We start from the raw sequence: 13,328 nt of genomic DNA, 5'->3' as shown, positions 1-13,328 counted from the left end.
TTCAACATCTTTATTAATGATTTGGATGAGAAAGTACAAGGGAAGATAATCAAATCTGCAGATTACACAAAGTAATCTGCAGATTACTACACAAAGATACACAAAGCGGCAGGATGGGGTGGACAAATGAACTGGACCATTACAACCTGCAATTGTGGATGTATCCACTGGAATGCCTCCATATTTTTTAAAGCCCCAGTGGCTCTCTGAGCACAAAATGGGATATGAAACATGCACCAGAGGAAAAAGACACCTGTCCAAACCTCTGGGAGGTTCCAGGGCTCTTTGTGTATTTTTATGAATATCCATGTATGCAGCCCCCTGTCACTGTCCAGTGGGGACTCAGGGCCAAAAAGGGTGTGTACCCCTGGTCTAGATGAACACTTTGCCATTGCTCTGATTTTCTGGATGCAGGCCATTTAGAACAACAACAGCCTGTAATTTCCAGCCTCCCTTAGTCACTCAATTACCTCCTTCTGTCTGAAGTGGCATGCTGCATTTTAGTTTCTCAGTGCATTGCTGCTGCATTATGCTGGGTCTGAAGACTATGCCTGTGATGATGTGTGGTCAGTTTACGCCATATTTCTGAAGAAAAGCCTGTGGGATTGCACATGTGGAGAGCTAGAAGCTGCCTTGCTGATTCACAGCTGCTATCATGACAGGAGCAGGTGGGGGCTGCAGCTCCTTTTGTATTTGCCAAGCCATCTCTTTTGTGCACTGTGTTCTGAGAACCTTGCTGCCCAAGGTGGTGGGGCTCTCAAGTTGCTCCCCAGGGTTGCTTCAGCTGGTAGTCTGCATCCTTTCTGAGATCCAGAGACTATCTTCAACTACTGCATGTAACGTGGGGTCCCCCCTTTTTTTTTTGAGGTGGGGTAGCCATTTAAAATGAAAGTTCATGGTCTTATCTTGTCCATGTTTAGATAGGAAAGCTGTGAGACAGGAATGCTGGGAGTTGTATGACATGTTTATGCCTAAGCATGCATAGGATTGTGCCTTCACTTGCTTTCTAGGGCAATGCCTTCATAAAGTGACACAGAACCAAGGTGAAAGGCAAGAAAGAAACCAATATAAAGATGGCCATGTTAGCAAGCATAAAGAAGCAGTCCTTGGATATGTAAGCAAATAACTTCAGCTAATAGAAGAAGCCCTTTATGAATGGAAGGGCAAGTCCACAGAAAGGGAGTTCCTCAGTTTAGTGCCATCACTGAGAAGGCTCAATCTCTTGCACATGCTGGCATACCCAACATCTGTCTTCCTGCCCATCTTTTGTTTTTCCCTCTAGGACAGCAGTGTACGAATACCTCCTCCAGATATTTTGAACTACAATTACCATAATCCTTTACCATTGGTTATGATGGCCAGTGATGATGGGAGTTGTGGTCCAAATAGTGGAGAACCAGAAATTGCTCACTCCTGCTCTAAACATATAGTGGTGGTGATGCCATGCTTCTGTCATAACTGCTTGTGGGTTTTGATCCATCTGTTGAAGACCAGGAGCTTCTGCTATGCTGTAATTTTATTATTGTTATATTTATATTTGATAAATTAATACAACTTATTTTATTATGTATTTGCTATTTTATAATACACTTTTAACCCACCCTGAGTGCAAATAACACCACAAGTGAAGAACAAGTATCCTTTCCCAAGTAGCATAAAATATTTCCTGGAGCACCAAACAGGAGCATTCCTTGTAGGACCCAAAATACAACATTTTGTTTCAAGTCATCAACTGCCAGTGAATTAACAAGATTCAGGATACTTCAGTGTAAAAAGACTGTCTGTTCTAGATTGCATAAAGATGTTACAGAAACAGAATAGCTCAAGATGTTTCTAATATTGAATTTTTAATTCATTAATTTGTTATTCTTGTCTGGCCTGAAAACTTAGGACAACTAATATTAAGAAGAAAAGAATGTATTTGTTGCACTTATACCCCAAATTGTCCTACAAGAACCTTACAGGAGTTTACATCTAGTTCCAGTATGCCATGCAGGAATATTAGAGGTCCAGCCAGACCTGCTTAGCTTCAGGCAAAAGATCATATCATAATGTCTTCAAACTACTTTTTTAGCCGAAATCAACACAATAAATGTTAAGTTCATTAAGCAATCTCAACTAACGCATTCACTAAGCAGACACAAATAGCCAACTTGCATGTGTAGTAGTGAACTTTTGATGGGAAATAGTCTGGATTGACACTGCCAATAAGAATGTCAATTTACCCATCACGCTGGTTATATTATATTTAAAATGCTTATGACAAATTTCAGGAGGATTTAGGAGAGGATGTAGCCCAGCTGCTTAGAGATTTGTAGGTTAAAAACAGCACCCTGAATTGCACACAGGAAAAAATAAAATTGTGGTACTGTTTTCATTGAATAGATCTTCCTAGGAGCCTTCAAAGAAAGCTTTACTCAGTAATCTATAAGAAGGCCATGGAAATACTGTCATGAGCACCCAGTTTCATACATGTGAGTAAATCCAGGAAGAAAGTTTTGTACTAATGTTGTTGAAACAAGAATTTTAACAATAGTAAATTGTAGATTCTGTCATAAACACTAAGCATGCCTTAATTTCAGCCTCTCCCCACCATTTCACATTACTGTATATAGTTTTATATAAACTATAACACATAGTTTTATTTTTCAACTATATACTTGGTTGGAATAAGTGCCAGTCTCCTACAACTACCTCATGTGTTCCACACTTTCTTTTTTCTTTTTAAAGCTGCTACAAGTTCCAGCACAAAACTGGGGTTGGGTGTGCTCCTTTATTTTCCTGGTCATTCCCTCTATGGTTACATGATGCAAGGGTTAGGGAGGGAACGATATCTCTTGCTTGCCATTTTTCCTTAAAGTATCAAACCAGCCTTAATGTATTGTAAGCTAAACCACAATATATCATTAATCTAAAATTTAAAAACTCAGGGCCAAATGTTATGTTAAATGTGTGGCTTGGCCTTATGTGTTAATTGTTCTACTTTAAATAGCTGAGTAGAGCTGCCACTCTGGTGAAGTATTGTGGGTTTTTAAAAGTACTTTACCCCCCACACCACAATCCTGACAAAAATCACCTTGCACCCTGAAACTGCTGTGTGTTTTAGGAAGGAAGTTTCTTTGACATGAAAAGCCAGTTTATATTCCAACTGAAATAACTTCAGAAGGGTGATCTCATCAGAATCAAGCCACAGAGTATTGGGTTGAAATTTGCTTCTTCCTTGCCATGGTCTCAGTCCTGATCACAGTCCATTCTTAGAGCAGCTATTTCAAGCAGAAAAATAAGCATGCAAGGGAAAATATGTGTTCAACATAAGAAGTTGCTTGGTACTTATTTTCATAATATAAAACTAACAGTTGCATTGCCCAGTTGCTCAGATGTGAACATCTGCAACTATAACTTTGTTGGGAATCAAAGTTACAGTTATTCTTGGCCTGAGTTCCCAGGTCAGACCGGTATGAACACATCAGATGACGAGGTGCCCTGGGAATGAGAATTCTCAGACACTGAAATGGGAGAACTTGAGGGGCTTTACCTCAAGGGCACTTTCCCCAGGTGTTCAGGTGAACATTGAGAATAGTCGGGATTTACACCTGCAGGGAGGGAGCATGGGAGAAGAGCTGCAGGCAGCCAAGCCTAGCTTGACTCTTGACCCCATGACACGATGCTGGGAGAAATGGGCCAACCAACTAGAGGGGCAACAGTCAGAGGAGAGGTTTTTCCCATCTCCAGAGGGAGGTGACCCAAGGGTACTCAAAAGGAGAATGCTTTGACGTAGTTACTAGACTGGGTTCATTGATGAGCTCTGGGCATGCTCAGAGACATTCTTTGTTGGTTGTGCTTACTGGAAAAGCTTTAGCCAAAAAATGGTCTGTGTTTTGGAAATGTGAAGGAGGGGAGAACCTGGGTCACAACAATCAGTATACTATAAAATAACTTTGAGCAGTCCAGCAGCACTATAATTTATAATACTGTGACAGACATATCATATGTAATATTTACTCCCACTTCCTCTTTGAATTCTGATATCCCCATTTTACTGTACATTCTTAAGCTTATTTTCGTTGAAATTTCATAAATAAAATTATTGCAAATAAAAAATAAATTTTGGAACATAATCGTGTTCCAAAAGCAAAGCAAAACAGTTTACCATACAGCTCAGTGGTTTGTTCGTTTGTTGACATTAATTATCAATGAATTAGCAATTTGGTTAATATTTTACCAATTAGCTTAGAATGGGCTTGACCTGTGCTGCACTGCACTTTACAATCTGGGAGTCAAAGTGACGTTGAACTGAAATCTAGACTCTACTCCTTGTTTTTTTATGAAATGGAACAGAATCAATACCTGAATTGCTTCTCAGCCACTTTCAAACATGAGGAAAATCCCGATGTGATAGTATCCTAGCCAGAATGAACTACAAGAACATAAAACCAATATCAGGGAGAATTCGAATACATATTGCATGTAGGCCTAGTGTAAGATCTGTATCATGTCCATGATTCCTAGTAATTTTTAAGAACCTGATTCAACATACTAGCCACTTTATTCCTCTTGCATAATTGTTTGCTTCTTCAATTATGTACATGCCCGATTGCAAGATTAGATAGTATAAATTCTAAGAAGTGCTACAAAATGCCCCCTTTATTTTTCCATGCATGCTTAATAATGCTTATTTTTATCCATGAAAAATGATTATTTTCCATTTTTGGAAGGGCCAAAAAGAAAGGGGAAGATAAGGAATCCTCAGGCTGATATTATTTGCCATTTATATATCCCAGGAAAAAGACCCTTCTAGAACCATAGATGCCATGGATGATTTATGTGACCAAAAATAATGATATTTATGTCTTTCCTCATGAACTAGAACTAAGTAGTTCAGATGTGTCAAACCCCTTATGAAACATGTGCTAAGCTGAACTAGAACCAAATTGTCAAGTGCTGCTGAACCCAAAGGTGAGAGGTGCAATGCAATCCCTGCAGAAAACTTTACTTTTGAACTTTAATAAGCTTTGTAGAACCTTAGCTGCTTGTTCAAGGCAGAACTCTTGGCAATATCTCACTTTCTTTGCAAATGAATTGAGGTCTTTCAAACTTGATGAACAATTACAGATAAGCATCTATAAATAGAGCGGAATATTTAAAGTAGGAAATCAGCCAGAAAATATTTTAATGCTTTCATTTTTAGCATAATGTAAGGTTACTAGCAGGAAAAAATGGAACAGTTTACATCATGCCATTCTAAACTACAGTTTCATCATGGATCTAGTAGTAGAGAAGGGATAAGAAAGGCAAGGTTAGAGGATGGCCCTAAATCACCAACAACTATATTTTCAAGACTTGGCAGATAGAAATTTGGATATATCTTTTACTGGCCATGCATAAATGCATCTGAGAAAGAAACAGAGCATGTTCAACTCCTCTTCCTCTGTTTTTGAAGCCATTCCAATTTAGAAAGAAAGCTAGGCCTTCAACTACTAACTCTCTTGTTATCAGACTTTAAGTTCATAATAATATCTGTGTTCTAGTGTACATTTCTGCAAAAGCTCTTAGAGTTTTTCTCCAAAAGTGACAGGTAAATGCGTACACACCATTTTGAGAATATTCAAGGTTTCATACAGAATACTAATCCTAACTTAAGAGGACACAGTCTTACAATGATGAAGCTAAAACAGAGAATGAAGATTAAAATTTTAAAATGCTTACAGCATGTGTTGTTTATTAAAGAATGATACTGTAAGAAAAAAAATAAGGAAACTAACATGGATGACTTTCATAAGTAACTTGTGGATTATTACTAAATTGAGCATTGAAAAGATTAAATAAAGGAACCACTTACTGGATATGCATGAATTATAGCTCCCTTCTATAACATGCTGTCTCAAAATAGCCCACAACTAAAAGCAGATCTGATAGTTCATGTATCAAGAAGATAAGAAACTGCTTCTCAACATCATGAAACCATTTTTGTTTTTTTGTCAGACCTGCAAATATTTCATTTTCTTAAGCTAACTTTCCTTTCCGATGCACACTAAGTACATTGTATTATCTTGCTTGAGATACATTTGCCTTCTGCCCCCACCCCCACTTGGAACCCTTATTTACAGTATGCACTGATTTCTTTCTGCAAATGTAATTGTTCATTTACTAATGCTGGTTCCAGTTAGGGGGAAGTGTGTCACTCAGAGATGAGGCATGAAGATATTTTAGTCTTCTGAAGTGTAACAACCTCAATCTGCAATGGCAACATTGAGTGATTCCATTTAAAATCATTTTACCTTAACTTATTTAGTTTTTACATTGAGTAGATTAATTGGAAACTAATCTGTGCTGCAATAGGTTTTTTTTTTTTCAAATGGAAGTTAATATGAGAATGTAGACAACAAAATCATACTATCTTTGCATCTTCTTTAACAAATAAGTAATTAGCAACCACTAAAGTTAAGTTAACAATTGAAAATAAAAAAGGAAAACATAAAGAATGAAATATGGTGATGGTAAGTGATTTTTAAGAGCACTATGAAAAACCTTTCATCTTTCTGCTATGGGTTTTCTTTAGAAAATCTTTTCAACAAGGAAAGTACCTGATTAGTTTCTATAAATCTATCTCAGAATAAAAGGAATGAACTGAAGCTTACCTGTACTGGAATGTCATGTTAGTAATTTTTATCTTTATTTCTTCTCCATGACGAATTTCTCCAGTCATTTCAAATAGTTTGTTTGCCATTTTCTCATAAACTTTGGCATTCCTTTTAGTTTGTTTCAGCTCATCAAAAAATTCTTCCCAAACCAGCATTAAGCCTCTCATTTCTGCATCAGTCCAATTCCTGGCCCTCCTGTGCTTTTCAGTCTGAGAAGAAACAATATAACTGGGGATTTCTGCTGCAGCCATTGCTGATTGACCTAAAAGGGGTTTTAAAAGAGAACACTTAATATAGATTTTAGTTTTTAGTATAGGATTTTTCTGTGCAAGGCATGCATATGAAGCTACAAGATTTGAATGACAACAGAACACATGAAACCTCTTTGCAACAGCTTGAAGCTTGAGTGCACAAAATGGGGCCTACATCTGACAGGCAGGAATTTAGTTAAAAGCTTTTAAACAGAGAAACGTCATTTTGATGTCACGTTTCCATAGCAACAGAGCAACTGCATAAGCTACAACAACAAAAACCTTTTAACTGAAAGCCAAAGAATCAGGACAAAGTTGACAGGCCATCAATATTAAAGCTTTTAACCACTTTAGGTTTAACAAAAACAACAAACCTATGCAGCCTTTGAGAAAGCTGCTTTTAAGTTTTTACTTCTTTTTAGGCTTTTCTTACCTTTCCGGCTATCTGCTGCAGGCAGGGGGTCATGGTTGCCTCAGTGAGCTTTTAAGTTGTTCCTTGACAGTCTCGCTAGGAGGTGGCAAAGACTAAGGCCATGTACGCAAAAGAAGAACGCTTAACAACAATGGCCTTTAAAACGTCTCACACCTTTGTGAAAGAGAGTTAACATCTGAAGTATTCCAGCAATATAAGAATCATTTAAGCCAGTACAATGGTTCCAGATCCATATTTCAGGAACATGCACATTCATTTGCCTTGACATATAAGTGTGCGTGTGTGCGTGCGCGTGTGTGTGTGACAGAGAGAGAGAGAGAGAGAGGGAGGCAGGCTAATTTGGGTTCCAAGATGCTTTCCTACTGCAAAGCAAGCTCATCCAGCAGCCCTGTCGGTATAAATTTGCCTTTTGTAGGTTCATATTACCACATATGTATGTGCACTCTAAACAGTTCGAATGGTGTTTGGAGTATTTTATTCAGTAGTGAGCTGCTGCCTCAGAACTGCGGCTAACACACTTTAAAACTGTCTTATGGCAAACCCATAAAGATTATTTATTGTGTAAAGGGGGGAGGGGAATGGCATAAGGATTAAAAACTGTAAATAAATTGCTGCATTTTCATGGTGGTTTTCTTCATAGGATGCAAAATCCTCTTCCCTGTTAATAATGGCAACACACCATTTAATTTCCCTGAAGCACCATTTCATAGTATGTGTTGTTCCAAATATGATGTGTTCACTTCTTTCTCTAAGATTTGTGCAAATTATCCTTTGTAGGAATGCTGATGGCTAATGAAGAAGACTTTTTTTTGTTGTAGTTTAAAGATGAAACTGCTGCTTACATTTGAAAAGAAATTCCAGACAGCAAGATTCTGTATGCTTTAATTTTTAAGATAACAATACATTTCTCAGTGCTGGGAGTTTCCTAGAGAATGATGATTGAGCAAGTGTTAATACACTCAGGTTTTTAATCACCAGGAAACAGTCTCATGTGTTTCAGTGCATACTTACGTATCTTGTACATTAAGTATATTCTCAATTTGAACAACTGTGAAAAAGAATAAGATCCTGATAGAAGAGGAGATCAGAAAATGTTTCTTCTGGGGTTATAAGCAGAGCCATTCTCAACTAAGTGGTACCTTTTTTAATGGGGGGAAAGTTGGAATTTCCTATATAAAGAGACCAAATGCAAGAAACTCACTTCTATAGACAAATCCATCACCCAAACAAAAAGTACCTTTGAACAGCTCTGGTAGTACTATATAGAATAACCCCTTTTAGGACTAGTAAAATGCATGGTATTCTGGCAGGGGACATCTCACAGAGACTCAGCTGGGAGGCATCATGTGACTGGGAGACAGATGGCAGCCAGGAGGAGGATTAACTAGGAAGCAGGTTCTTCTTTTTAATTGTGTGTGTTTCAGACCTTTGGTCATTGCCCCAGGCTGTGCTAATAATAAAATCCAAATTCATTTGTGACTAGCTGGGACACTTCAGAAAAGGGATTAGGAAATGCTCTGCCTACTTTATATTTTTTGTTCAGGATGCTTTCCAACAAGGCCTTCCTGCAACAGAAATCATCATTTGGGAAGCATGTATTAGACCCACATTTGAAATTCAGACAAATATGTAAACAGCAGGTATTGATATCATACCCTCCATGTAGCATTTTTTGTGGAAGTGATATATAGAAGAACAGTTATGAATAAATATAATATTTCCCACTGCTCCAAAGAGTGAGTTTGTGGGTAGCTCTGAAGTGTTAAGCTTTCTTTGGATGAGAAAGAACATTGGACACTGATTATGTCTTTGATTTATTGATTTGCAAATATACAAGCATTGTGAACTGGAGACACTGAAGAACAAATAGTCCAAACCCTCTCTTGGATGTATACCTTAATATAGAGAGAGAGGTTCAGAGAAGCCAAAAGCAATGTGGCTAGGAGGCCAGACTCTCTCACTAGGCAGGCCTCTGAGCAGGGTCAGCCAAGGCAGAATGGTCAAAACAGAAACACCAGAATAAGATGCAGCCACACTCCTCAGGAGAATTGGTTACATCCACAAAAGACAATAGATATTTCTAACTGTGGTAGAGGAAGAGAAATTCCTGAAGAGATGCTATTGAGTAGCAGTGGTAATTAAATTCAATACTGGTGGCAGTGACGGTTAATGTTGCATAGAAGAGGGCAATGGTAAGCCACTACTGAATATTTCTTACCTGGAAAACTCTATGACAGAACAATGCAAAATGAAACAAGAGGTATTTGAGATTGCAATCTGGCCACTGGAGCACCAAATAATTTCAGAAGATCAGTCTATGCCAGGGATGGCCAGACTTGCTCAATGCAAGAGCCACATATATTAAATGTCAAATGTTTGAGAGCCACAATACATGAACAAATATTTATTCATTTATTGTAAAATAATAAGCAGTTGAGCACACAGATAAGTATGTCCCAGAGTGATCTATGATAGCATTTCATCGCAAGAGGGATGAAGATGCATTGGACACTTGGTTTTTACCAATGTTTGGAAACTGATTGATTGGTTACATTTGTATGCTTCTCTATATCTTAAGCTGTTTTCTGGGCAGCTTACTAGAAATCAAGATACAAAATCAGTACAAATACAATAATATGAGCAAAAAAAATACAGTAGGCAAAAATACAAAATGGGTATAAATATAATAGTATAAGCAAAGCAAATATAAGTTCAAATACAATATTAACAACAGAGCAATACAAAATCAAAACTAAGTTACTTAATGCAAAAATATAGTAAAGGTTTCCCCTTGACATTAAAGTCCAGTCATGCCTGACTCTAGGGGGTGGTGCTCATCTCCATTTCCTAGCCAAGGGAGCCAGCGTTTGTCTGCAGACAGTCTCCGTGGTCATGTGGCCGGCATGACTAAACACCGAAGTGCACATAATGCAGTTACCTTCCCACCGAAGTGGTACCTTTTTATCTACTTGTATTTGCATGCTTTCGAAAGTATAGTACATAATATTAAATAATGAAGCCCAGTTCCTTGAGCTTTGTCCCATTAGACCGCATCCTTTCTTCCACCGCAGGGGACAACAGGTCATGACCCTCTACTGTGTGACACCCCTTCACATACCTATATGTCACAATAAGATCCCCTCTTCTCCAGGCTGAAAAGACCCAGCTCCCTCAATCTCACCTCATATGGCATCCCCCCACCCCCAATCCAGCTACTATCCTTGTGATCCTGTGCTGAACTGATTCTAATCTAGCTATGTCTCTCTTATAATGTGGAGCCCAGAAATGAACACTGTGCTCCAGTTGTGGGTGCACCAGAGTCCTATAGCACCTCTCTCGATCTGGAAGCCATGCTTCTCACTATACATCCAAGGGTAGCATTTGTTTTCTTAACTGACTCTGCTGACTCATGTTTAGCCTGCTATTGATAAGTACTGCTAAATCCCTTTCACAAGTGCCGATCTCCAGCCACTTATCCCCATCCTGTAAATATGGCACATATTCCTCAGTTCCAAGACCTTGTACTTATCCATATTGGATGCCATCCTGTTATCCTCTGCCCACTTCCACAGTCTGTCCAGATCCTTTTGGAACTGGATTACCTGCTCGCCACTTGTGGCCACTGGCCACACTTTGGTATTGTTTGCAAATTTGATCTGCAGACTGATTATCCACTCCTCGAGATCATTGATAAAGAGATTGAACAGAATTGGGCCCAGAAACGAGCCCTGGGGGAGTCCGCTCGTCACTGGCTGCCATCCTGATGATTCTCCACTGATCGACACCTTCTGCTTGGGGTCCATCAACTATGCTCCAATCCATCAGACAGTGCATTGATCTATCCTAAAGCTCATCAATTTCTTGAACAGGATATGATGTAGCACCTTGTCAAAGGCCCTCCTGAAATCCAGGTAAACCACTTCCACTGTGGCCCCTCTGTCTAGCTACCTCGAAACCTTATCATAGAATTCCACAAGGTTTCTCTGACAGGACCTATTTTTGTGGAAGCCATGTTGCATGGCTGCCAAGTTCCCTCCCCTATCTAGGGTTTCTTGAGCTTTCCTGATTACGAACTTTTCCAATGTCTTTCCCAGAATGGACGTTAGGCTAACCGGTCTGTAATTACCCATGTCTCCTCTGCTACCCTTTTTGAAGACTGGAACCAGTGACACTATCCTCCAATTCTCTGGTACTTCTTCTGAATTCCACAAGTCCTCAAAACTGAAGGCCATCGAATGTGAGAGTACCCCTGCTTCTTCCTGAAGTACTCTCAGGTGTAACCTGTCAGGACTGGGTACTTTTGTAACATCCAGGGCCCTGAGAAGCTTCTTAACTTCTAAAGGAGTGACTCCAATCTGTGGCCCCAAAACCCCTATGTCATCCAGCCCCATAGATAGATCTTTCCCAACCTGCTTTGGGAAAAACACAGAAGCAAAATAATCATTTAGCATCATTTGCCCCATTGTCCATTTATTTATTTATTTATTTATTTAAAACATTTCTATCCCATCCTTTGCGCAGCCTCAGAACGGCTTACAACAGTTAAATAATCATATAAAATACAATTAAAACATTCAATAATAACAACTATTCAAAATTTAAAAGAAAGGAAGGAAGGAAGGAAAAGAAGAAGAAAAAGAAAATGCATCTGTATAACATATTATTAAATGATATTTATAAAATATTATTAACAACTCAATTTCCTGTGGAGATCCTTTTTTCTTCTAATCTCTCTTATCACCTATCTTCTCATGCAGGGTAGAGCCCTTCTACACTTCCCTGATACTTTCCCAGAGGTATCATTAAGGCTTGCGCCTTCAAGATCTCCCTTTTTTATTGCCATGCACCCCTCCTGAATTCCCTTGCCTTCCAGTACACTCTCCCAGGAGACTTCTCCCAGCCTGGCCTTCAGTTGACCAATGTTGGTCCTTGTGAGGTCCTGTCTCCTAGTACTTGACCTACTACTCATCCCTGATATCAACACATAGGATGGAATCACTTGCATCCAGAGCTCCTCTAATCTGCATGTCATCCACCAGATCCTCCCTGTTGCTCAAAACCAAGTCTAGGAGAAATATGACAAAGCTGAGGCTTCCATACTTTGGGCACATCATGAGAAGACAAGAGTCACAGGAGAAGAGCATCATTCTAGGCAAAGTCGAAGGCAGAAGAAGGAAAGGAGGACCAAATATGAGGTAGAGTGACTTCATAAAGAAAGCCACAGCCTTGAATTTAGAAAAGTTCAGCGGGGCTGTTATACATCGGACATTCTGGGGGGCTTTCATTCAGAGGGCCACCATAAGTCAGAGAATACTTGATGTTACATAACAACAATGCGTAATAGTCAGATGTTGCCTAATGCGCATCTTTCTCAGCTTAGTTGTAAGTCTTTGCATTCCAATTAATGTATCTGCTTACAGAAATACTGAAAGCTTAATACCCTGGAGTGAAGGTGGAAGAAATTCCAAATGAGTCAGTTTTGCCAATTTTATTAATATAAAAATTAAAAAGGGCCCCAACAGTCATCCCTGATAACCTTTTCATTCTGTTATCTTTTCTGACAGAAACCCATTTACCCTAAATCTTAACCTAGTAATGATATTGGAGTGTAGCATCTGAATGATAAATGACAGCTTTCTGTCAATATTGGTGGCAAAAAGATTTTGTGTCCACAGCATTCCCACAGTGCACAAGAGAGGAAACCAATCAAAACATGTGATCAGATTAATCTGGCAAGATTTGTTCTTGATAAATCCATGCTGCCTCCTAGTAATCTTATAATAAAATACAATTACGCACACACACACACACACACACACACACACACACACACACACACACACATAGAGCCAGTGTGGTGTAGTGGTTAAGAGCATGGAACTGGGACTCAGACGATCTGGATTCTAGTCCCTGCTCAGCCATGGAGCCAACTGGGTGACTTTGGGCCAGTCACAGACTCTCAGCCCAACCTACCTCACAGGGTTGTTGTTGTGAGGATAAGAT

The 13,328-nt window shown here is 39.1% G+C and overlaps 1 protein-coding gene across 1 annotated transcript in view; it reads right to left on the bottom strand.

Moving 5' to 3' along the window:
• Positions 1–6,892, bottom strand: part of MSANTD1 (Myb/SANT DNA binding domain containing 1) — a 57,900-nt gene extending 51,008 nt beyond the window's left edge. Inside the window, exon 1 of the mRNA XM_044418253.1 lies at positions 6,639–6,892. Coding sequence (XP_044274188.1) covers positions 6,639–6,892 — 254 coding nt within the window. The remainder of the gene's footprint in view (positions 1–6,638) is intronic.
• Between the last annotated feature and the right edge of the window lie 6,436 nt (positions 6,893–13,328).

The sequence above is a fragment of the Varanus komodoensis genome, unplaced genomic scaffold (genome assembly GCF_004798865.1).
Source record: "Varanus komodoensis strain SLA01 unplaced genomic scaffold, ASM479886v1 scaffold9, whole genome shotgun sequence".
NCBI lineage: Eukaryota > Metazoa > Chordata > Lepidosauria > Squamata > Varanidae > Varanus > Varanus komodoensis.
Note: the sequence above shows the minus strand (reverse complement) of the source record. Positions and strands in the feature narration are given on the sequence as shown.